General features: G+C 44.3%; 1 protein-coding gene across 1 annotated transcript; it reads left to right on the top strand.

Annotated features, from left to right (window-relative positions):
* The first annotated feature begins 1,688 nt into the window (after positions 1–1,688).
* LOC124012694 (succinate--CoA ligase [ADP/GDP-forming] subunit alpha, mitochondrial) lies at positions 1,689–20,851 on the top strand. The gene is made up of 9 exons (XM_046326571.1): positions 1,689–1,825; positions 4,048–4,148; positions 5,889–6,005; positions 6,165–6,377; positions 6,546–6,603; positions 7,952–8,035; positions 10,278–10,429; positions 17,219–17,407; positions 20,358–20,851. The coding sequence occupies exons 1-9, from the start codon at positions 1,792–1,794 to the stop codon at positions 20,382–20,384; spliced, it is 975 nt and encodes a 324-aa protein (XP_046182527.1). The 5' UTR covers positions 1,689–1,791; the 3' UTR covers positions 20,385–20,851.
* Positions 20,852–26,983: the final 6,132 nt, after the last annotated feature.

The following is a 26,983-nucleotide window of genomic DNA, read 5'->3' as shown; positions in this document are numbered from 1 at the left end:
CCCCTCCAACTTTGTTTTAAAGAATTTGGCAGTATGTCCAAACCGCAGACTACGTGTAACCACGCCAGCCCAAGGCATTCACACCCGGCTTCTTCACCTGCAGGATCGTCTGACACCAGCCACCCGGACAGCTGAGGAAACTGTTGGTTTGCACAACTGAAGAATTTCTGGACAAACTGTCAGAAATCGTCTCAGGGAAGCTCATCTGTGTGCTCTTCGCCCTCACCAGTGTCATGACCTGACTGCAGTTTGGCGTCGTAACTGACTTCAGTGGGCAAATGCTCACCTTTGATGGCCACTGGCACACTGGAGAAGTGTGCTCTGAATCCCAGTTTCAACTGTACCGGATAGATGGTGTCGTGTTGCGAGCGGTTTGCTGATTTCAACGTTGTGAACACAGTGCCCCATGGTGGCAGTGGGGTTATGGTATGGGCAGGCATAACCTATGGACAATAAACACAATTGCATTTTATTGATGGTAATTTGAATGCATGGAGATACCTTGATGAGATTCTAAGGCCCATTGTCATGCCATTCATCCGCCGCCATCATCTCATGTTTCAGCATGATAATAGACCCATGTCTCAAGGATCTGAACACAATTACTGGAAGCTGAAAAAAAATTCAAATTTCTCCCATTTTCCTGTATACTCACCAGACATGTCCCCCATTGAGCATGTTTGGGATGTTCTGGATCGATGTGTACGACAGCATGTTCCACTTCCCGCCAATATCCAGCAACTTCACACAGCCATTGAAGAGGAGTGGGACAACATTCCACAGGCCACAAACAACAGCCTGATCAACTCTATGCGAAGGAGATGTTTCGCACTGCATGAGGCAAATGATGGTCACACCAGATACTGTCTGTTTTTTTTATCCATGTCCCTACCTTTATTTTCAAGGTATCTGTGACCAACAGATGCATCTTGGGAATTCCCAGTTGTGGTCCTCTGTAGCTCAGTTGACAGAGCATGGCGCTTGCTATGCCAAGATAGTGGGTTTGATTCATTAAAATGTATGCATGCATTTTACCTTTATTTAACTAGGCAGGTCAGTCAAGAACAAATTCTTATTTACAATGACGGCCTACCCCTGGCCAAACCCAGATGACGCTGGGCCAATTGTGCGCTGCCTTATCGGACTCCCAATCCCAGCTGGATGTGATGCATTTGAACCAGGGACTGCAATGATACCTCTTGCACTGAAAGGCAGTTTTACTCGGGAGCCCATGACATGCATGACTGTAAGTCGCCTTGGGTAAAAGCGTCTGCTAAATGGCATTTATTAAATTATGTGAAATACATAGATTAGGGCCTACTGAAATCATTTACATTTCTTGATTTCCTGGTATGAACTGTAACTCAGTAAAAAATTAGAAATTGTTGCATGTTGCTTTTACATTTTGGTTCACTCTAGAAATGACATTTCCATAGCAGGTTTTACCCTTGGGATTTCTATGATGGGTTTAACACGCACTCTAGTATATGAGGCATGCAGGCCTCATCCGAGTTCATGATGAAAGTGATTGAACTCCACTATCCAGAATTATTTGCTGTTTAAAGCCAACCTTGAATATTTGCCTTGAGAAAATTCCATCTCACTGGTTGTACTAATTTTGTCAGCGACTTAAATCATTTGTATAATTACAGCATATTTCATTGGTATCTCGGTTGAACAAATCCAAACATTTTTGCAACACATTTTTTTTAGTTGGGCATATTTATAGTCAGCCCTTTGCCTTCTACGTTTAGGTCCCTAGCCTCCGGTGTCATTGGTGAATGACCGGAGATGTCGCATAGTAGATTGTTTGCCCGGCTGCTCTGTAAGTAGAGCAACTTTGTGTTCTCTTTAAAATTATTCAATGTTTAGTTTCTGGAGTAATTAAGTGCTTCACGAAGCACGTTTTGCACGGGATTTGTTGGTTCTTGCTCACAGGGTAGCCATGGCACTCAGCCCTCGTACATCTATACTGGCTAACTCTTTTAGCATGCTGATAGCGCATCAATTTCCAGGCCACAGTCCGAACTACTGAACTTTGACCGTGCTTGTCCTTTAGGCTTTATATTTAGCATGTCAATTCTATAAACGAGATTAGGACATGCAGTTAGCTATACTGTAACTGTCATGTAGTTGTTTTGGTAGCTTGGTAAGCTAATGCCACCTAACGTTAACGTTACTCCCCCCATTGTATTGTACGCTGCAACCAGCTAGTAAAGCTTTCCATTTGTGATTTACACCTCTTTATATGGAAGCAGCTACAGGCTGTTGGTTGCAGTGTTGGGGGAAGCTACTAGTACTCTGAAAATAGTTAACCAAGCTACCAATTATTTCACTCTGAAAGAAACAGCTTTAGTATACGTTAAATTTAAGAAATTGTTTACTTAAATGGAGACTCATATCTCCATCACTAGCTTGAAGCACCAGCTGTCAGAGCAGCTCACCTATCACTGCACCTGTACATATATGATATCATAGATGATATGATATGTTAACAGAATGTGTGATTTAGTGTAACAGTATAACTTTAGACCGTCCCCTCGCCCATACCCGGGTGCGAACCAGGAACTCTCTGCACATATCAACAACAGTCACCCACGAAGCATCGTTACCCATCGCTCCACAAAAGCCACGGCCCTTGCAGGGCAAGGGGAACCACTACTTCAAGGTCTCAGCGCAAGTGACGTCACCGATTGAAACGCTATTTAGCGCGCACCACCGCTAACTAGTTAGCTATTTCACATCCGTTACATGTAGTTCACTGGTTGGTTGGTATGAAACGACTTAAGTCACCCATCCATTCCGTCTCTTCTCTTTACTCAATTGTTTTTAGCATTTCATTGCTCTACAATAGCAATAGGCTAAGGCAATGCTCCATTAACCGTTACCAGATAAGTAAGTTCATGTTTGGCATAGCACAGATCATTTTCGACCATCCTTAACTTGGCGATACGTTTGGCCGAATCGAGAACCAAGATGGTATCGTTAAGGTTGGTTTCAAATTCTGTGCTACGCCAAACAGCACCTATCCTGTAACGGCTAACATAGTATCACATTAGTAGTATCACATAAACCTGTTATAATCTGCTAGCTACACATTGACCAGCTCATAGAAATAGCATAGGTCAAAAGCTCATAGGGTTCTTGGCTAATTCGGTGGACCAGCTGCCCCTGAGCAGAAGCCTGAAAATAACCTTATCAATCAGTAGCCTATCAGATCCTATCAATGTTTTTTAAAATTGATTTTCTGCCTCAGTTTAGTTCAATGCTCAACACAAATGGAGGACTAACAACAACATGAAGTGTTAACCGTTAGCTAGCAAACGAACGTTACATGCAACCATGATGTTACCCTCTGTTTAAGCAAGCCTTCATGGCCAAATAGCAGAATTTCCACTTCTGAGTCTCACAAATGTCTGTAGATTACTATACACATTCATGGTCATTTGTTTCATTTCCCTTATTTATAACTTGCCTTTTGTGAAATAATAATCTCACCATGACTGTCATACAGAACTGCACAGACTAATGCCATTCATAGGCTTATTTTGGCGGGTAGGAGCATTGGGCCAGTAACCAAAAGGTTGCTGGATCAAATTCCCGAGCTGACAATGTACAAATCTGTCTTCCTGCCCCTGAGCAAGGCAGATATCCACACCTGGGGAACAGTAGGTTGTCGATTAAGGCAGTCCCCCCCCCCCCCCCCCCCCACACACCTCTGATTCAGAGGGGTTGGGTTAAATGTGGAAGACACATTTCAGTTAAATGTGTTAAGTTGTACAACTGACTAGGTATCCCCCTTTCCCTGTCTTTATATAGACCACTATGCTTGGATAATGTATGTGTGTTTTACTGCTGACAGTTCTACTGTAAGTTTTGGAACATAGGCCCAGAGCCTATCAGGTCTGTTCGTGACAACAGCTCAGGCAACAACACTGGACTGTCTCCTAGATGGCAATCCTTCTCCCCTTTCCATCATGACAATAACGTTTTTGGGAAATGTCACCTGTGTGTGTGAAATGTCACCTCTCCTGTCTCCGTTTGCAGTGCAGCAAAATGGAGTAAGGAGCTGTTATACTGCTTCAAGAAAGAACCTCTACATTGATAAAGACACCAAGGTCATTTGCCAAGGCTTCACAGGGAAGCAGGTATGTCGGCTACACAACACCTGGCCGACACCGGCTGCTGTCTGCATTCAACTGGGTTGTGTTCATTACGGCACTCAAAGGAAATCTTAACTTTTGCAACTGAAATTATTAAAAATTTGCATTTCCTATTGAACAAGTCCAGGTAGTCCCTCAGTCTGTCTGCCTTCATCCGTTTGGTGCCGAATGAACACAACCCTGATTGGGTTATCTATTGACAGTGAAACACAATAACCCAATCAGGGTTGTGTTTCACTGTCAACAGACATAGTTGACGATCTACCTAGAGTAGCACAGTAGCTAGTTTATCTGCAACTGAGCACTTTATCCCCAGATAAATGGCAGCATAATCTCGTTCCCCAATATTGTCTTGGGTGAGGATGGTAGGCCCAGTCAAAAGAAGAGTATCGGCATCATTGTCCAACAAGCGAACAACTCTCTCCTCTTCCACCTTGTAGGTTAATACCCCCCTTCCCCTCCAACAACTCTTCATCAACTTAATATAGGGTTATTAAATATAGTTCTTCTAATGAATACTCATGCTAATTAGAAAGGGCTGAGCAATGACTCAAGTGTCGCTGCTGCTGCGCACTGACTTTCCTCCGTGGCATGATAAGCAAACCATACTTCAAATTCATTGTCCGCTCATTAGTGGATGATCGCTAGGACCGCCACCACCGGAGAAAAGAGCAAAGTGAGCAGACGTTGCATTATAAATGAACAGAAGAAGAAAAGAGATGAGACTGGCGGAGGGAAGAAATATTGAAATGTAAAGATATCTGCGTTGCGAGGGGGGGAAAAAGTGCTGGCTCAGTCTTTCCTTTCTCTTTACTGCCGGTAATTATAGTTTTAACATTAGGGTCATTGATTTGGACGTGTCGTAGTTGGCCCTCGTAGCCACTTATCTGTAGCGTTTCTAGACAGCCTCTGTAATTATTAACTGAGAAGGCTGATGGAACTTGGCAGGTTGAATATTAATAATATTACGACACATTATTGGACTCGGTGTCCCTGAAAAAGTAAAGTTGGGACTGTGAGTGATTTAAAAAGAAGAAATGCTTTTTTATTGATGACCTCTTGAAATACAGAGACAAGGCCATTGATTGTGGTCGTTTGGTGCGCCTGAGTTGGATTTAAACTGATTGTATGTGATGCCAACCTAAGCCCCTTTCACTTACAGGCAAATCCTAACTTACATTTAAGTAGAATTTTTACTTAGTTTCCCATTGACCTAAATGCACGACTAAGTGACAATTAGACAAAGTCTAATACCTGAATATCATTTACAAATCTCCTCTCTGACCACCATTCACATAGTCCTTGATTTATCTGCTGTTGTACCTAGTCTTAATATGCTGGCAGTGTCCGTGTGCCCATCCATGTCAGCTTGATCCCCCTGCCCCCTCCCTCAGCGGGCACTGGGCACCATTCTGCCCCGTTGATTAATGGTGGATGGCAGGCCTGTTCTCCTCATTCCCTTATACCTGGCTATAATGATATCTCAAGGTTTGCGATCGGTGCCGCAAGTGACCTGGACAACTCCCCGCTCCATCTATCACAGTCAGCCGCTGCCTCCCATCCCCTTGGCCCTAATCCTTTGAACTGAAGGAACTCCACGCTATTGCTTCCATCTTACAGATCTGCAATCAAACATTGAAGTGGGCTAGGGTCAAGTGAGAAACGACTGGGTGGATGGGGACTAGGTGATTCTCTCTGATTCTTCCTCCTTCTCTCCATCTCTAGGGGACGTTTCACAGCCAGCAGGCAATCGACTATGGCTCCCGGCTAGTTGGTGGCGTATCCCCCGGCAAGGGGGGGAGGACACACCTCGGCGTGCCCGTCTTCAACTCTGTCAAAGAGGTTAAATGTGTTCCGCTATTTCTTGTCTCTGGTCTAATTCAGCCCGAAGCGAGACCTGGTTCTCAACTGACTTGCCTGGTTAATAAATGGTTAATTAAATGCATACATTGATGAATAGCAAGCCCTAAATTCACCATGTCCCTCTGTCTGCACCTACAGGCGAGAGAGGGCACCGGGGCGGAGGCCACAGTGATCTACGTGCCCCCGCCGTTCGCGGGTGCCGCCATCATTGAGGCCATTGACGCCGGCATGCCCCTGGTGGTGTGCATCACAGAGGGCATCCCCCAGCAGGACATGGTCAAGGTCAAACACAAGCTGCTGCGCCAGAGCACCACCCGCCTGATCGGCCCCAACTGCCCCGGAGTTATTAATGTAAGAACACATATTTATATATATATATATATATATATATACACACACAAGCTGCTGCGCCAGGGCACTACGCGCCTCATCGGCAGCAACTGCTCTAGATTGATCAACGTAAGAGGCTAGAACACACACACACTTTTGGTATCAACTTTGTGTTTTCCTATTTTGCAGCCGGGAGAATGCAAAATCGGGATCATGCCGGGCCACATTCACAAGAAAGGAAGGATTGGTGAGATAGTTTTGCCTGGCTCACTTGCATTCATCTCAGTGACTCATTGAATAAAATCCGCTTGTACTTGGCAGCAGTGTCATAATGCTGACAGACCAACGGCTTGTTCTGTTTCTTATGGAAAGTTAACAGTAGGTTAGAGATCCCACGATACATGCTTCAGTCTCCAAAATGACATGTGTGTAGTTGAATCGGGAGAATGAGTCCGAGAAGGAGAAAGGACCCATGTGGCTATCCACGCTAGTTGCTCGGCGAGCGAACAAGCGGTTTATTTTCTTCACTGTCTCACGGCAGACAGTTTGAGAAGATGTCAGTGCTGCGGCCCTGTAGGCACTAGGCATCAGACGCAGCCATAGCGAATGTTTCTCCAGGTGCATTGGAGGCTGGTGGGAGGAGCTATAGAAGGGCCGGCTCATTGTAATGTCTGGAATGGAATTAATGGAACGCTGTCAAACACATCAAACATATGGAAACCACATGTTTGACTCTGTTCCTTTTTATTCCATTCCAGTCATTACAATGAACCCATCCTCCTCTAGCTCGTCCCACCAGCCTGCACTGGTGTAGTGATGGAGTGACTGCTGGGGAGCTGCATCGCTGCACTGACATCCTCGACCACTTGCTGCTCATTGCAAAGGCATACAGTGTGCGTCCCTAATGGCACCCTATTCACTATAGTCTATGGGGCTCCAGTCAAACGTATTGCACTGTATAGTGTTGGGTTTGAAATGTTTGAACATTGAGATATTAAATAGATGATAGAGAAGAAGCCTTGAATAGAAAGAGTGGGAGAGAATGGGCTTTATGTTAGAAGTTAAGGGTTCTCTGTAGAAAGCCAGAAGGCTTTGACATGTGTTTGATGGAGGAGAGGAGAGCGACGTGTTGATTTAGGCAAGACAGATGGATATCTGTGGATTAGGTGAAGGAGGGGTTGAGGTCAGGAGGTGAGGGGTGTGGTCAGTTCCCCTTAAGGGAGTAATCATGTTTTCGTGTCTGGTTACCTTCTTTCTGTTGGGCATAAACTAAGGATTGGAGAGAGGGAGTGTCTTTAAGTAGGATGTAAATAACTTTGATGGAGAGAAATGTTTTGCTGTCTGATTACAGCTGTAAGAACCTTTGGGAAGAATTAAACTTGGTTAAAGCATCTCTAGTGTCCGTGGGTTATTTACTCTGGACAAATAAAAACCTGGCAATAGGGTGCAATTTGGGCCGTACCCATACAGTATAAATACAGGTCCTTTTCCATATTTGCATGCATTCTTCCTCCTTACCGCTCAAAGAAGGGGAAAAGGGAAGGATGCTTGTTAAGAGAATTGGAACTTGTCCTCATTCTCTCCTTATCTTTCAGGCATTGTCTCAAGGTCGGGAACTCTCACATACGAAGCTGTGCACCAGACTACACAAGTTGGCCTGGGACAGTCTCTCTGCATCGGTACGTGGGACTAAACGTTATGATATAAAGATACTGCAAATTTATAAACCATCGATATACAACTTTGATGGGGTGGGAGCCACTAACACATCTGAACTGATAATGATGGGGGCCTCAGTGGCTCGCGGGTCTGCGTCCCCACCCATGCAGTCAAAGCCGGCCCTAGCCTTTTGAGAGCCCAAAGGAAAATATCAGCAGAGAGAATATTCTTACGTTTTAGAGCAATTTAATGCAATTCTACACTTTGCCATGAGAAGTTTTTTTCTGCGGGACTACAAAAAGTTCTGCTAGTTGTCCACCCCTGGTATAGACAAAATACAGCGCCTTCTGACAGAATTCAGACCCCTTGACTTTTTGTTACGTCACAGCCTTATTCTAAAATTGATTAAATCCTTTCCCCCCTCATCAATCTATACACATTACCCCATAATGACAAAGCATATATATATATATATATCTGATATCACATTTACATAAGAATTCAGACACTTTACTCAGTACTTTGTTACAGCTTCTTTGGCAGCGATTGCAGTATTAAGTCTTCTTGGGTATGACGCTACAAGCTTGGGGACATCTGTATTTGGGGAGTTTCTCCCATTCTTCTCTACAGATCTTCTCAAGCTTAGTCAGGTTGGATGGGGAGCATTGCTGCACAGTTATTCTCAGGTCTCTTCTGAGATGTTTGATCGGGTTCAAGTCCAGGCTCTGGCTGGGCCACTTAAGGACGTTCAACGACTTATCCCGAAGCCACTCCTGCGTTGTCTTGGCTGTGTGCTTAGGGTCGTTGTCCTGTTGGAAGGTGAACCTTCGCCCCAGTCTGAGGTGCTGAGCGCTCTGCAGCTGGTTTTCATCAAAGATTTCTCTGTACTTTGCTCCATTCATCTTTCTCTCGATCCTGACTAATCTCCCAGTCCCTGCCACTGAAAAACATCCCACAGCATGATGCTGCCACCACCATGCTTCACCATAGGGATGGTGCCAGGTTTCCTCAAGATGTGACGCTTGGCATTCGGGCCAAAGGGTTCAATCTTGGTTTCATCAGACCAGAGAATCTAGTTTCTCATGGTTTGAGAGTCTAGGTGCCTTTTGGCAGACTCCAAGCAGGATGTCATGTGCGTTTTGCTGAGTTGCTGCTTCCGTCTGGCCACTAACATAAAGGCCTGGATTAGTAGACTGTTGCAGAGATGATTGTCCTTCTGGAAGGATCTCTCATCTCCACGAATGACTCTGGAGCTCTATCAGAGTGGCCATTGGGTTCTTGGTCATGACCAAGGCCCTTCTCCCCTGATTGCTCAGTTTGGCTGGGCGGCCAGCTCGAGGAAGAGTCTTGGTGGTTCCAAACTTCTTCCATTTAAGAATGCTGGAGGCCACTGTGTTGTTGGGGACCTTCAATGCTGCAAAAAATGTTGGTACCCCTCCCCAGATCTGTGCCTCGACACTATCCTTTCTCGGAGCTCTACGGACAATACCTTCAACCTCATGGCTTGTTTTTTTGCTCTGACATGCACTGTCAACTGTGGGACCTTATATAGACAGGTGTGTGCCTTTCCAAATCATGTCCACAATTGAATTTACCACAAGTAGACTCGAATCAAGTTGTCGAAGCATCTCAAGGATGATCAATGAAAACAGGATGCACCTGAGCTCAATTTCGAGTCTCATAGCAAAGGGTATGAATAGTTATGTAAATAAGTGTCAAGGGATTTTTTATCAATGACTAATTATGTATACATTTCAATCAGGACTGACTGAATTGGCAAGACAAAATATCTTAAGTGCCTTTTGAACGGGTTGTGATGAAGTACAAGGCGCTCTGATTTGTGTCAAGAACCGCAACACTGCTGGGTTGTTCACGCTCAACAGTTTCCCGTGTGTATCAAGAATGGCCCACCACCCAAAGGACATCCAGCCAACTTCACACAACTGTGGGAAGCATTGGAGTCAACATTGGCCAGCATCACTGTGGAATGCTTTCAACACCTTGTAGAGTCCATGCCCTGACGAATTGAGGCTGTTCTGAGGGCGAAAAAGAGTGCAACTCAATATTAGGAAAGCGCTCCTTATGTTTTGTACACTCAGTGTAGTTATTTTTAATGCGTCCATAACACTTTCCTAGTGACATATTAAATCAAAAAGAAAAATGACAAGTACATTGTACTCTATGCCTACGGTCACATCTGACATCCATCTTCTGGATATAAGCAGCGTAACTGTTCTAATGGTTTGTGTGGTTTTTGTTCAGGCATCGGTGGGGACCCCTTCAATGGGACAAATTTCATCGACTGCCTGGAGGTGTTCCTGCAGGACCCCAAGACTGACGGCATCATCCTGATCGGCGAGATCGGCGGCAACGCCGAGGAGAATGCTGCCGATTACCTCAAACAGCACAACTCTGTAAGAGGAGACACACACATTATTAACATTATTAACTTTGTCAATGGTCCACCAGTGCTTTCGTGAATCCTCCAGACCCTTTTGGAAAGATGAGTGGTTCTGTCAGGTACTCCCTTTCATCGCTTTGATTCTGCCCTCAGGAGGGAACACCCAGAGCCCCCAGTTGCAAAACTTGTTTGCGGGTGGACGCATTTCTACTATACTTCTGAGTACCAGAAGTCCTCACACGAATGGTAAACTAACTCAAATTCAGAGAAGTGAGGCATTTTGCCGGTCCTCACTTGTAAAAAGGCTATTTTTAAGGTTAGATTTAGTGTTAGGGAAAATAGGATTTTTAATAGGAAACAATTGTTGGTTCCCAGAAGTCCTCAAGTATAGTAAGACACTGTTTGTGTGTATTTCCACCTGCTAATGGATCTTGGGTTCTGGATAGGCTGAGGGTGTGAGCTAGAGTGCATGTACTTCCAGTGAGGGAGAGGGTTTGGGTTCATGGTGCAGAATACGGCACACACCTTTGATTGACACTTTCCAGGCAGGTGTGGGAGAGACTGACGATTGGAGCATGGCTGAATTATGCAAGGCTTGAAAAGTGGTTAAGTGCCTTTCAGCGCGACAGTTATTGCCAAGTGTGTGTGTTGCCCTCTAGATTTGTCAAGACACAGAATTTTGATTGAGCAAGGAGGTTTTTGTGACGCGTACGTGTGCACACACTATGCGGTTTGTCTGTGTCAGGTGTTTGGCAGATAAATATGAATTTGATGTGCTTTCTGCTGCCCTAATGCTTGCAAATCTCTCTCTCACCACCCTCTGTGTCGGGAACACAACTCTTTGGCTAAGGCCAAAATGGCACCCCATTTCCTAATAGTGTTCTTCTTTTGACCAGAGCCCTTTGGGCCCAGGTCAAAAGTAGTGCACTACATGGGGATTACAGTGCCAGTTGGGACGCAGCCTCTCTCCCTTCCTCATGTACAAACTGGCTCATCCAATTTGAGCGTGTAAGCCGCGGGTAGTTCTCAGAAAGTCGATTGGTGTTCAACGCTCCACACAGAGGCAGCAGTTTAACCAAAGCCTGAAATTGTTTCATCTGGGCTGCTGTTCTGTCAACGTTGAGAAATGAAAACACTGAATGCAAAGCCAGCCCTAAATTGACGATCCTCTCTTTAGATTCTCATTGAACAATTCCATGCATCAGACATTTTCTTTTCTAGGGTTGCAAAATGTCGGTAGCTTTCCCAAAATTCCCAGGTTTTTCAGAAAACTACAAGTTATAACTAAGTTAACCATGTATTTGCCAAGTAAATTATATCCAGCTCAGGGCTCCATCTATGCATTTGGTTTGCTAGCTAAGTGGTTAGATGGCAAGATCCATATTGCCTAAAAAAATAAATATGTTGTGCTTCAAAAATAAATACAAAGTGTATTTATTTAGAAATAGAGATCCCTGTGTGCACTTCCAGTAATACTGTATGAAAATCTGAATACTCTCTAACACAAATACTATTGTCAGTGTTGAATTTTTGAATCTACAACATGCACACAATTACATTTATTTTACTCTAATTCGTCATAAAATCTGCTCGGCATATTTTCAGAAACATAAGGGAATCATACATGAAAAGTACAATACAATTACACTAGGGAATAGGGTGCCATTTGGGACTCTGATGAAAAGTAGAATACAATATCACATTGGTATGCCCTTACCAGTATAGATTGACATTTCAAAATGATCTCTTTCTGCACAGATGAAAAACCTTCAAAACCGTCAATCTGTTAGTTACAGCAGACACATCATCCTAGCTTGCATCCCAAATGGCACCCTATTTCCTATATAGTGCACTACTTTCAACCAAAGCCCGGGCCATGGTCAAAAGTAGTGTGGTAGGGGTAGGGTGTCATTTGGGACTGCTCCTTAATGAATTTCATCACACTGGACAGATTACAAATGAGGGTTTGGTGTGAAATACGCAGAGGACATGATCAATGAACGGTCAGGCCACATTACATGAATTGAACTTTATCTTCCTGGAAGAGATGTATTAGATGTCCCCTGGGTGCATCTCAAATGTCACCATATTCTCTGTATAGTGCACTACTTTTGACCAGGGCTCATAGGACTCTGGTCAAAAGTAGTGCATTATTTAGGGACTCGGGTGCATTTGAGACGTCGCCACTGTTAACGACGGCCTCGTATCGATTCCATTACGGAAGACGGGGAAGACAGCGGAGCTCTTGGTCTTAAATTGATTTTGAGTCAGTTGACATTTTGATACATAGACATAAGATGATGTTACTTAAGCCTTACGAAAACACGTTATTACATCCTAGTAAAGTTGTACAACATTTTACCTGCATGTTTAAAGTAATTTGTCTATAAATATTCTTTTAGGTTGGCAGAGGTTTGGTTGTGCCGGGTAAAGACTGTTGAAATAGGGTTGGTATAAAGCAGTGATCACCAACCTTTTCTGAGTCAAGATTATTTTCCCAGTCAAAAAGAAGGCAGAGATCTACTTCTCAGATTTAAAAAAAAAAACATTACTTAACTTGCATTAACCTAATAAAAACAGTTCTGTAGGCATGATGTTTTGAGACAAATGAAATGGTTAAAAATGGGATCAAACTTTTTGCCTGAAAGCTGTAGGCATGATGTTTTGAGACAAATGAAATGGTTAAAAATGGGATCACTTTGCCTACCCGATGTGCAGGGCTTCTGAATCAAGTGTATCTTCCACCAACAGCGCAACAAATAAAAGCAAGCCTTTATCATTCATTGGAAATGTCTTGAAGATCGCGATCAGCCATTTGGTGAGCACTTGTACACGATTGAAGTTTAGGGGATGGAGATCAAATTGTCGAATCAGTCTTTATTAAAAGTGTAACACTTGACCCAATGTGCCCAATACAAGGGATGGGATGGATTAAAAATAAGACAGTCAACTCATTTACAAAAGAGGAGCTTTAAAAGGGAGATCTATGCACCCAGAAGTTGCACTGATGTTTTTCATTTCGCAGAGCTAAAATTAGTACACACTTCAGAGGTCATTGCATGGCCTACATATTAAAACTATTCCTCTAACTGTGGGCTGCTTTCCAACCTGTCTGTTTTAATATACTGAACAAAAATATAAAGGCAACTTGTAAAGTGTTGGTTTCATGAACTGAAAAAAAAATAATAATAATTGCACATTTATTTACATCCCTGTTGGTGATTATTTCTCCTTTGCCAGGATAATCCATCCACCTAACAGGTGTGGCATATCAATAATCTGATTAAACAGCATGATCATTACACAGGTGCACCTTGTGCCCGGGACAAAAGGCCACTCTAAAATGTGCAGTTGTCACACAACACAATGCCTCAGATGGCTCAAGTTTTCTTATGATTTTTTTTTAACTCCCCATTATGTGGTGTCCAATTGGTAGTTAGTCTTGTTCCATCGTTGCAAAGGTGGAGAGCCATGTTGTCCGCCAAAACACAACCCTGCACTGCTTCTTGACACACTGCTCACTTAACCCGGAAGCCAGCCGCACCAATGTGTCGGAGGAAACCCGTACAACTGGTGACAGTGTTAGCGTGCATTGCGCCCGGCCTGCCAAAGGAGTCGCTAGAGGGCGATAGGACACCCCGGCTGGCCAAACCATCCCCTAACCCGGACGACGCTGGGCCAATTGTGCGCCGTTTTCTGTTCTCGGCCGTCTGCGACAAAGCCCGGGAGGCAGATGTCTCAAGTTTTGACTACAGAAATGCCCAACAGAGCTGTTGCCAGAGAACTGAATGTTCAGTTCTCTGCCACAAGCCGCCTCCTACATAATTTTAGAGAATTTGGCAGTATATCCAACCAGCAGACCACGTTTAACCACGCCTGTCCAGGACCTCCACATCTGGCTTCTTCACCTGTGGAATCGTCTGAGACCAGCCACCTGGACAGCTGATGAAACTGGGTTTGCACAACCCAAAAATTTCTGCACAAACTATTGGAGAAGTGCTCTTCACTGATGAATCCCGTTTTCAACGGTACCGGGAATATGGTGTCGTGTGGGCAAAGCGGTTTGCTGATGTCAACGTTGTGAACAGAGTGCCTCATTGTGGGGTTTTGGTATGAGCAGGCATAAACTACGGGTAACCAACACAATTGCATTTTATTTATGGTCATGTCGCGAGGATCTGTACACAATTCCTGGAAGCTGAAAATGTCTCTGTTCTTCCATGGCCTGCATGCTCGCCAGACATGTCACCCATTGAGCTTGTTTGGGATGCTCTGGCTCGACGTGTACGACAGTGTGTTCCAGTTCCTGCCAATATCCAGCAACTTCGCACAGCCATTGAAGAGGAGTGGGACAGGTGTCACACTGTATGAGGCAGAAGGTATCTGTGACCAACCGATGCAGATCTGTATTCTCAGTCATGTGAAATAGATTTTGGCTTAATTTATTTATTTCAGTTGACTGATTTCCTTATGAACTGTAACTGTAAAAAAATGTGGAATTGTTGCATGTTGCATTTTTTAAACATTTTTATTCTGTGTAAGTCTTTACAGAAGGTCTCATTCTCTTTTTTTCTTTTTGAGGCTTCTAAATCCCATCTAGTATTATTCAGTCTCCATGCATTTGTAAAATTAAACGGCTTACTAAGACCGAACACCGTTGGGCCCATGCTTTCCAATGAGACAGGTGTAGAGTATTTGGCAGCTAACCCTCCGTGAACACTAAACGTATCCTTTAATCCTTTTTCATTTTATCCTCTGACTCTTAGCCCCTGCTCTTGCATTCTCTCTCTCTCTCCTAGGTGCTTTATGCATGACGCCAAGCCCTTGTAATTCACTAACACACTCCAATGTTGTCTAGGAGGGCAGGGGAGTGATTTTAGAAAGAGGTGGGGCAGCAGACTCATTCACATCTAGTGTGTGAACAGGGGGCCTCGTACATTTTGTAATTGTCTGTTTGTCTTAATCTGACAAGATTGAGGCTCTACCCTCGAGCATACAGCAAGGCTTCCCCCTTTCGAAACAACCCCTGTCTCCTGTTCCACCCCTCCTGTGGGGAAACAACCTTCTCCTCCTCTTCTCTCTCGTTCCATTACTAAAGTAATGCATCTCCCCGGTTAACAATGGAGGACAAAGGCGGTGGGAACATTCAAATGCTAATTCAGCTTCTCTTGTTATGCACCGACTTCTTCTCTGAGGGAAGACAAACATTAATTGACTAATTACAGCCTAACATGTTTAGGTAGATTTAAGTTTTGATACACACGGGGATGGTTCATTTTGTCAAAGTTGTGAATTCATTAGGACGGGACAAGCGAGTGCCAGAACTGGAGTATTGAGGGCCTAGCTAGAGGAACGTCATTGGGCTTGCATTGATGAATCCAGGATCAGTTTTGACTTGTTGATCATAATGAATAAGATTGTATGGACAGGGACAGGCATTGTGAATAGAGATTCTGAAACTGAGGTGGCCATCCCGCCACCTGGAGAGCTACTGAATGTTCAGGCTTTTGCTCCAGCCCTGCTTCAGCTCGTCAAGGTCCTGAAAATCAGCTGAGTAGTAGATTCAGGTGTGGAACAAAAGCCTGCAGGATGGCATGGCCACCCTCGATCTCACCCATTTTAAAGGGAAAAATGTTGGGCCACCTTACAAGAGGAAACATTCACCTCTAATAATTAAAATCTTCTCGGCACCTTTTTTTCCCCTTGATTGCAGTCATATTCCCCCGTTCAGTGAACATTTGCTTTCAGAGCCATCTCTTGTTAATACTGTACGTTGTTAGCCAGGTTTTTTTTTTTTAACCTTTTTAAAATTGATTTTCTTGGCTGAGAGACGAGCGGATTGGCTGCTCTGCTTAAACAATTATCCAGTGTCTTCAAGCGTGTTGCAATGAATAGGAGTCATCTTGCTGTACCTACCTGCCAGTTTCAGGAGCGTTCCTTTTGGAACGCCTGTGTTGAAATGGTAGAAGTGAAGTCAAGCCATAGGCAGGAGGCCCACCTTCCCTGGCTTGTCGGCCAGTTTGTTTGACACGCCGTGTTAACGCCTCTGAAGCATACGGAATGAGGGAGAGAAAGGGCGCGCAAGAGAAAGATTGAGGGAGAGCCTTATCACAAGGCAAGTACCCGAGAAAGAGCGTCTGAAGAGAGGCCTGGATTGTGTTCATTTGGCCAAAAAAATGACCGAAATGGGTAGTTACGCCAGTACCTGGTCTAATAGGAAACGCTCATTTTTCGCTACCCATTTCAAAATGTTTTCCTTCGCGTGCCCTAATGAACAAGCCCCCCCACCCTTACGTCTTTCATCCCCAGTATGATGTTATTCCTGAGTGTGAAATATTAGCTCTCTCTCCCCTCCCGCCAGCACGGGAAGATTATCTCCAATGTTGAATTTAGCCATCCATCAGGACGAGCTGAGCGGACGGGGCCAGAGCTAATCAGTGTCCGTGTGACTAATTACCTGCTTCTGCAAGAATGAGATCATATGAAATGGCAGGGAGGGGTGTGTGTGTGGAGGGTGTATGTGTGCCCATCCACGCTCACACCCATGCAATTTTAAATGGTCTCATTGACTCTTTCACACACATCTGGACAGAGCATGTAATATCGTATTGACATGAATGTGAATAAAACATTTACTGTACACTATCATCTGTTTTAATAATAATGTAAGATGGCTTCTAAGAATGCCTATATAAGAGGGGCTGTTAACAGGAAGACATTTTGTCTGTTTTGCAGTGTCTATTTTGTTATTTGTCTCTGAGAATACAAGAGTGACTGGGGCTCTTTCTCCCCCCCCCCCCAGGGAGCGAATGCCAAGCCTGTGGTGTCTTTCATCGCCGGGCTCACTGCCCCGCCGGGCCGTAGGATGGGTCACGCCGGTGCCATCATCGCAGGGGGCAAGGGCGGAGCCAAAGAGAAGATTGCCGCCCTACAGCAGGCTGGCGTTGTGGTCAGCATGTCCCCTGCCCAGCTGGGCAGCACCATGTTCAAGGTGAGACTAGAGATATGTATTAAAGAGCTCATCTCTCTTTTCCATGGTTCCTCCTGCCAACTCTATGGGTGAGACCAGTAGAGAGAGAACATTTGTCATTCAGTGGTGCGACAAACCGTACCGGTCTCGCATCGCAGCTGGGGGAGGACGGCAAAAAGGGTTACTTTAGTCCCACATCCCAACTCTGCCTCTTCCCTCAAATATACTAAAAACTATGAACTAAACAGAGTTTACTGTTGGTTAAGTACGTTTTGAGTTTTTTTCTACTTGAGTCTGTTGATGTTTTCAGTGTTTGGGTTCGTTAACAAGCAAGGTTGTGGGGACTTGGGATGTAACTTTTTTGAATACGTAATAAACAGGCAGCAACGGCGAGGTGAAAGGGGGAAATGAATAACCATGGCTGTTGATGCCGGGGCGGGCAATTTAGCTCCGCTGCTGCTGCCTGTTTATATCAATTTATCACCGGAGGACGGCAGTTTTAACAAGACGTATAAAAAGTTAGTGTGTATTACACCCATTCATCATCTTATTCTTTCATTACGAGCGAGCACAGTGTGGCAAACCCGAACACACAGATATGGATTTGTGCGGTGGTAGCGCTGTTTTGGTTTAATTCATAATCATTGCGCATAATGATGAAAAACTCTTTCCCGGCCTGTTAATTTCCCAGCCCATTGTGTTCATACGTCTCTGTTAATCTCATTGGCGGCTGCTGTAATTGGCGTAATAATACACACGACACACCAGAGCAAACAAAGAAAGTAGTGCCCGCGGGGGGTAGTTTGGTATAACATGCTCAGCTCTCAGTACAGTACAATGCCCAACCCTTTAGTGTTTTTGCTTGGTCAGTGAAGCTCCCCTTGTGTCCACACCTAGATTCAAGTATTTGTTTTCTTTCAAATACTGTAACTGCGCTAGATTAAGCTTGCTTGTCACCAATAGAATAGATCCAAAAGTGCAAACTCCACTCAACTAGCATTCCACGCAGACTCTGTCAAGCCCACATAAACCTCCATTCACCCATGTGTGCTGCTCTCTCCATTTTTCACTCTTTCTCATGGCCTCCCTTCTTGACAAAATGTCCCTGTCGCACACCAGCACTCTTCATCCCTCCCTCTCTCCTCTCCTTCATCCTGCCCTCATCTCTCATCTTGCTCCGCCTCTCCCCTTCTTTCTGTCTTGAGCACCTTTTGACACTCTCCCCTCCTGACTATTTGTCACGCACAAGGACGGTCCTTCTTGCATCTCTCGCTCGCTCTCTCGCCCTCTTCAAATCTAATTTTATGTCACATGTTTTGTAAAAAAAAAAACTGGTGTAGACCAACATTGAAATGCTTACTTTACAGGCCCTTCCCAACAATGCATCAAAAAATAGAAAAGTAAAATAGAAAAATAATGACACGAGGAATAAATCCACAATGAGTAATGATAACTTTGCTATATACACTGGGGTCCCGAGTCGATGTGCAGGGGTACGAGGTAATTGAGGCAGATCTGTACATATAGGTACGGATGACTAGGCAAGGGGGTCCCGAGTCGATGTGCAGGGGTACGAGGTAATTGAGGCAGATCTGTACATATAGGTACTGATGACTAGGCAAGGGGGTCCCGAGTCGATGTGCAGGGGTACGAGGTAATTGAGGCAGATCTGCATATAGGTACTGATGACTAGGCAAGGGGTCCCGATTGCAGGGGAGGCAGATCTGTACATATAGGTACGGATGACTAGGCAACAGGACGGGTAATAAGCAGTAGCAGCGTATGTGACAAGTCAAGCGTAAGTTTGAGTAGCTATTGGTAAACTATTTTGCAGTGGCTTGGGGTTAGGAGCTGATCAGGGTCCTGTCGGGACCAGACTTGGTGCATCAGTACCACTTGCCGTGCGGTAGCAGACAGAACAGTCTCTGAGAGGACCATTTTTCCATCCTTTGCCTCCTTTCATCCATCAGAGAGTGCCTGATGCCTCGGGGCCACCATGAAGCCCTAACACAGCCCCGCTCAACCCCATGCGCTTTCTCCTCTCTCTCTCCCTCTCTCCCTCTCCCTCTCTCCTCTTTCTCAGAAAGTCAAGGGCCTGACCTTGATCAGTGCGTACAGATCCACTTAACCCATCCCTTAACACTCCTGAGCATTACATTACAGATGACACATGCACACCCCGCCAAGTTGCTCTCGCACTGTGTCAAAGTTGAGTGTTGAGCCGAAGTAGATCTGTTCAACCACTTGGTGGCAGTAGACATCCAGGTATTTTAAATGTAAGGCCTTTTCCAATGGGCAGCAACATGCATCTGTTGTTGCAGACCTGATGAATGACATTTGCATAAAATAAGCTTTTTCCTCTGTGAAATTGGAAATACTAGGAGGAAGGGAAGGAGAGTGTTTGTTCTATCGCCCTTCCTCTGCTGATATTTAGGAAATGGTGTATGTAAATGGTGACATCCCATGCGTGATGTTCTCCTTCATCCTTTTGGGTATGTGCTTTCACATATTTTTTTTTCTCTGTCATGTCACATGCCTATGGATCTTGATGCTTTGGTGTGAATATACATGTTTTCTGTGTTTGGACTATTCCACACTGTATAGGAGCCTTGCAATGGCGCCTTATTCGGTCTGTAAGGTATTTATCTTTGCATCTGAAATAACAATTCTGAATTTATTTGTACTTATAAACTCTTCATTAATCCCCGATGAGATAAATATATTGTCTACATCCCAAATGGCTCCCATCGGGCTCTGGTCAAAAGTAGTGCACTATGTAGGGAATGGGGGTGCCATTTGTGACGAAGACATTTCCCCCCCAACCCCCGGGAAGAAAGGAAAGTGTGTTGTTGGGGACTACTAGCACCCATCATCCCCCACCCCCTGTAGCTTCCAGATGTAAGCAAACTGTGTGAATCCACATGAATAAATCATCTCTCTGTCCCTCTGTTCTGTCCCTCTCTCTCCACAGGAGTTTGAGAAGAGGAAGATGTTGTAAACGGCGAGAGGCAACCCCCCCCCATCTCCCCCAACGAAGCCGAGCACCCTGATTTTGAGGTCGCACTGCCCTCCAGCGTCCTACAACTTGCAGACCCGCCCTCTCCTGCAGTTCAGTTAAAACTACCATACGCCCTCTCACTACGCAGTGTTTTTAATTTCAGCTATGAATTCATACCTTTACACGAGAGTAATTATATCAGTATGTCTTGATGGTGTCTTTTTCAAAACATGATAACATGCTTGTCGTAGACTTAAGTAAAAGTGTCCTTTTAGAGGACAGTTATTGCCATCCGTTATGGTAGCTTATGATGTGTCTATCTTAGTTTGGCTATTGAGGGATGCCATGGTAACTGAGGTGGTCTGGTGTCTGTCTTTCTACTACTCTCCTACTGTAACCAAGTATTCCATTAAAACGTCCGTTCTCACTGGCTATACACCTGAATAAGAAAATATTTCTCAAACAGAGTTTTGGTTGTGGGTTCATTTTTATGCTGGTCTCTCGCACTTTTGCGCGCACACACAGGTTGGCATGACAGTGTGAACATTTTATTGGTAATTATGAGGTATGGATGGTTCTGCTAAGCTTTACAGTGTAAAATCATTACATACAATGTCTGTTTGGAAATGGTATGTAATACTAAACTATATTTGGAAGATGTTTTTCTTTGGTTCCAATTTGAAAAGGTCTCCACTGAACTGAATTCATCCAATCACACTCCCCCATCATGCAGTGTCACTCCCTGGTGAGGCCAATTAGGAGGCAGTGTATATACAATCCAGGGATTTCAGGTGCTATAATAGAGCTCACATGTCACCCAATACAGGATTTGCATTTGCACAATTATTCTCTTTGCCTCATTGGAAAGGGAAAGTGTGTAGGAGGGCTTTTCTTGGTCTTAAAGTATAATTGCATTGCTTCATTACATAATGACAAATGTTGAAACTATACCAGATGAAAATGTTAATTCCTTCTCAATTCACATTTCATAACTGCGCTTGGAGCGGTGGTTTATTTAAGGGATGAATACTAAGGCTGTGTTTACAGAAGCAGCCCAATTCTGATCCCCCCCCAATCATATCAGATCTTTTGAGATTTTCCATTTAGTCAAAAGACCAATCAATGGAGGGGTTTATGGGCTTGTTTGACAGTGCAGGTGACCGACTACAAATCCCCTTGCATCATAACTACTCATTATTTGTAGATCAGCCTGGGTAAGCATTCACCATAGTAGTATTGTGTGAATCAGGCATTACATTTTGATCATCACAGCCTCAGTCAATTGGCCCACTTGTAGGCGACATTCAATTCATTAATTGTGTACCTTGTCCAGACTAGTAGAGCGTACAGTAACCTTCAGAAAGTATTCATACCCCTTGACTTATTCCACATTTTGTGTTTCAACCTGAATTCAACATACAATATCCCATAATGACAAAGTGAAAACATGTTTTTTAGAAACTTTAACAAATGTATTGAAAATGAAATACAGATCTCATTCACATAAGTATTTTCACCCCTTTGCTATGCCACTTCAAATTGAGCCCAGGTGCAACAAAATGTGATCATACTTAAGATGTCACTACAACTTGATTGGCTTCCACCTGTGGCCAATTCAGCCCAAACCCAGTGCATGTTTTGCAGGCACATGAGAAGGAAAGCGAATGGAGAGGAGTGTAGGGAAGATGCTCTCAAAATCTTGGCTCCTGGAGGAGACACTTTTCGGAGGTGGGCAAGATGATTATGAGATGGGAGTTGCATTGGGATGCCATTGTTGAAGTCTGGAGAAAAAGAGTGTTGGGACAGGGACGCAGAAAGGTGGATTTCTGAGGAATGGGGGAGGAAGAAAGTAATTAGGAAAGCAGAGGTTCGATTTCAATTTGAGAAAGGTGATCAACATGGAGTTGGGATGTTGAGTGCGAACAGTGAGCAAGAACAGGTTCTGGAGGTGGAGTGTGAAGCTCGGAACTCAATGGGCATGAAGAAGAATCTGGTCCAGTAGGAGTGATATTTTTGGAGAATGTGGCTCCATTTGTGGGGGGTGGGTGAGAAAGGAGTTAGGTTCTGTTGAAACCGTGAAGGTAACATGTAGTGGACTTATGATATTTGTTTGTTTCTTCTGACCAGAAGGAGTGGGCACAAGGTGTCACGCAACTTGTCAAGATCGGTTTCTTGCTTTGCTCTTAGGACAGGTGCACAATTGTAAGGAGTTCTTTAAACTGATGTTACCTTTATTTAACTAGGCAAGTCAGTTAAGAACAAATTCTTATTTTCAATGATGGCCTAGGAACAGTGGGTTAACTGCCTTGTTCAGTGGTAGAACAACAGATTTGTACTTTGTCAGCTTGGGGATTCGAACTTGCAACCTTTCGGTTACTACCCCAATGCTCTAACCACTAGGCTACCCTGCCGCCCGAGTGGTTAGAGCCCCAGCGCAAAGTGTGGAGCTGGAGCAGTTGAAGATTCCTGATGTTTGTGATACCTACTGTTTGGTGCGACGCAGATCCGGTGGTGAAACAGTCACTGTCAGTCCTTTTTGAGTCCGTCTTTACCTGACAAGGCCATGTTAGTATATATCAGTTATCCTGTTAGCTTTTGTGCTGAACCCATTGCTTTGTTTCAGGTGCAACGTTTATGGTCATGTCGCAGCAGTGTGTAGGAGGGAGATTCCAAGATGTGGGAAGTGTGCAGGAGGGCAAGGGATCGAGGATTGTGTAGTTTCTGTGGATAAAGTTGTCAACTGTAGGGGTGCTCATGTTGCTGGGGGATTGGAAGTGTCCTGTGTGAGAGAGGCAGGTTTAAGTGGTCAAAGTAGTGCAGGTTTCATTTGTTGAGGCAGTGAAGAAAGTAGAGGAGGATGGGTCATGGGTGAGGGATCCTTAGAGGACACCTGTGAGTAGTAGATCTGTGACAGCACGGAGGGATAGGCCTGTAATTTTTGTGTTGTGGAGATATGACCAGGCAGGAGACGGGAGTACAGTTAGTTTCGTTTAGTCAACCTCTCGTGCTCTACAGCCCCCGGCCCAATGGTGCGCATGTGCATTTCCTATTAGGTGTATTAACATAACACTGCCGTAAAACATTACTGCTTAGTAACAGCATAGTAACTAATATAAACTGATTTAGATCACAGATACTACATGGCCAACGCATGATATATGCTTCAGTAAGGTTGGCTTCTTAGAAATGGTTATCAACTGTACTACAGAAATGGAATGGAAATCACAGAAAATGGATGTCATGCCGATGGCATGGTGCAGGAGCGGATAGGGTTCAAGTTGTGGATGAGGTATTGGGTTTTTAAGGAGAGTAGTTAGTTGGTATGGTCATAAAAATACATATTTATTTGAATTTTCCCATTTTTGTATAACAAAGTCTAATAGATGTATACTCTAGTTTAGTTTGGGGTGGTATTGTAACATATTGGATGCCAACCACTGTTAAACTCTGCCGAATAAGAAATTCATGTCAGACTGGTCTTGACTGGGCACCGAGGTAGATTGGCTGACTGAATTTGAAGTGGAGGTAGTACAGGGCTTAGCGTGTCTTTCTGGGAGGATAAAAATACATTTTGGTTTGGAAAAGTTGAATATTTTCAGAAGCAGTTGGGTAATTGGTTAAGGGAAGAGCATTGGAGGGAAGAGGGAGGGGGTTGAAAATGATGGGTTTGAATCTCTTGAAGTAAGCAATAACAAGGGAGACTGTATGTTGAGGAAGATTGGTGTTCAAGTTCAAATAGAGCCGGAGACCAGTTTGAGTTCTGGAGGGGTGAAATGGAAAGGGGGAAAAGGTGTTGTGAGGAGCTCGGTGCCCTAGACTTGCATTGATGGACATGTCTATGAATAAGATACATTTGGTCATGTGGGAGTAAGACTTTTGAAGAGGGTGGAACCAGGCCTTTTGGCTGATCCATGGGTGGTTTCAGGTTGAGTGGAGAACAAATCAAATGTATTTATATAGCCCTCTTTACATCAGCTGATATCTCAAAGTGCTGTATAGAAACCCAGCCTGAAACCCCTAACAGCAAGCAATGAAGTGATTTCTGGGGTAGCATTATGTGTGGCGGTGGAGCAGTTGAAGATGGTGGGTGTAACAAACACCAGGAGTTTGGTGCGACGCAGACCCAGTGAAACAGAGGTGACTCAGTCTGTTGTTTTGAGCTTTGATTGAGTATTTACCTGACAAAGTCATGTTAGGATATACAGTGGGGCAAAAAAGTATTTAGTCAGCCACCAATTGTGCAAGTTCTCCCACTTAAAAAGATGAGAGGCCTGTAATTTTCATCATAGTGAGAAAAACAAATCCAGAAAATCACATTGTAGGATTTTTAATTAATTTATTTGCAAACTATGGTGGAAAATAAGTATTTGGTCTATAACAAAAGTTTCTCAATACTTTGTTATATTCCCTTTGTTGGCAATGACAAGAGGTCAAACGTTTTCTGTAAGTCTTCACAAGGTTTTCACACACTGTTGCTGGTATTGTGGCCCATTCCTCCATGCAGATCTCCTCTAGAGCAGTGATGTTTTGGGGCTGTTGCTGGGCAACATGGACTTTCAACTCCCTCCAAAGATGTTCTATGGGGTTGAGATCTGGAGACTGGCTAGGCCACTCCAGGACCTTGAAATGCTTCTTATGAAGCCACTCCTTGGTTGCCCGGGCGGTGTGTTTGGGATCATTGTCATGCTGAAAGACCCAGCCACGTTTCATCTTCAATGCCCTTGCTGATGGTAGGCTTTGTTACTTTGGTCCCAGCTCTCTGCAGGTCATTCACTAGGCCCCCCCGTGTGGTTCTGGGATTTTTGCTCACCGTTCTTGTGATAATTTTGACCCCATGGGGTGAGATCTTGCGTGGAGCCCCAGATCGAGGGAGATTATCAGTGGTTTTGTATGTCTTTCATTTCCTAATAATTGCTCCCACAGTTGATTTCTTCAAACCAAGCTGCTTACCTATTGCAGATTCAGTCTTCCCAGCCTGGTGCAGGTCTACAATTTTGTTTCTGGTGTCCTTTGACAGCTCTTTGGTCTTGTCCATAGTGGAGTTTGGAGTGTGACTGTTTTGAGGTTGTGGACAGGTGTCTTTTATACTGATAACAAGTTCAAACAGGTGCCATTAATAAAGGTAACGAGTGGAGGACAGAGGAGCCTCTTAAAGAAGAAGTTGCAGGTCTGTGAGAGCCAGAAATCTTGCTTGTTTGTAGGTTACCAAATACTTATTTTCCACCATAATTTGCAAATAAAATCTTTAAAAATCCTACAATGTGATTTTCTGTTTTTTTTTCTCTCTAATTTTGTCTGTCATAGTTGAAGTGTACCTAGATGAAAATTACAGGCCTCTCACCTTTTTAAGTGGGAGAACTTGCACAATTGGTGGCTGACTAAATACTTTTTTGCCCCACTGTACGTTTCAGTAAAGTTGGCTTCTTAGCGTTGATCGCAATGGTTATAACGCAGAGATGGAACGTATAGTCACAGAAAATATATGTTGTGGTGGCAGCTTCAGAGCAGTACTTTGGGGTACGAGATTTGACTTCAGAAGAGTTACAGCATGTGTTGAGTGGTATAGTGTCCTGTTCTATTGGCCTGGGGTAGGAACAGATAGGGGTAAAAGTAGTTGAATAAGATTTAATGAGTATAGGGTTAGTTGGTAGTGTAATTAAACAAAGATGTGTATATATTAGTGTATATATATATATTTTTTTCCTGCTTCCCCTTTCCCATTTTGTATCAAAGTGTAATGGATCTATACTTTGTGACAATACAGAGGCGGATGCAAGATGCAAGTAACGATGGTTTAATGAATACAATTTACATCAGCAACAGGACAGACAGACTGTACTCAGACGGAATCCGACCCAGGGACTAGGGCGCATCTTCCGGTGATAGCGTGCTGAGAAATCCAGGGGAGTGTGTCCGGATGGGAATGAAGGAGCACAGCAGATAATCCACACAAGGGCGGCGAGAGATGAGCACTGACACACGACACAACCTCAGGGAAGTAACAATACAAACTCAGGGAAGTAACAACGATCTGACAACAAGAAACACTGGTTACAGAACATATAAAGGGAAGATAAGTGGTTCCAGCTGGCGCAGACAATCAGGCCGAGACTGGGAACCACGCCCACACAAACGAGAGAGAGAGGGAGAGAGAGAGAGAGAGAGAGAGAGAGAGAGAGAGAGAGGCAGTGGATTCATGAACCGTGACATACTTGAGTTCAGTTGGGGGCAGTTCAGTTGGGGGCTGTAATGCAACAAGCATTTCTCAACGGCATTTACTAAAGCACCTTATACCACCCACCACTGCGACCTGTATGCTCTAGTCGGCTGGCCCTCGCTACATATTTGTCGCCAGACCCACTGGCTCCAGGTCATCTACAAGTCCATGCTAGGTAAAGCTCCACCTTATCTCAGTTCACTGGGCACGATGGCAACACCCATCCGTAGCACGCGTTCCAGCAGGTGTATCTCACTGATCATCCCTAAAGCCAACACCTCATTTGGCCACCTTTCCTTCCAGTTCTCTGCTGCCTGTGACTGGAACGAATTGCAAAAATCGTTGAAGTTGGAGACTTTTATCTCCCTCACCAACTTTAAAC

This window comes from Oncorhynchus gorbuscha, linkage group LG24, assembly GCF_021184085.1.
Source record: "Oncorhynchus gorbuscha isolate QuinsamMale2020 ecotype Even-year linkage group LG24, OgorEven_v1.0, whole genome shotgun sequence".
Classification (NCBI taxonomy): Eukaryota; Metazoa; Chordata; class Actinopteri; order Salmoniformes; family Salmonidae; genus Oncorhynchus; species Oncorhynchus gorbuscha.
This window is presented reverse-complemented; position numbering and strand designations above follow the sequence as displayed.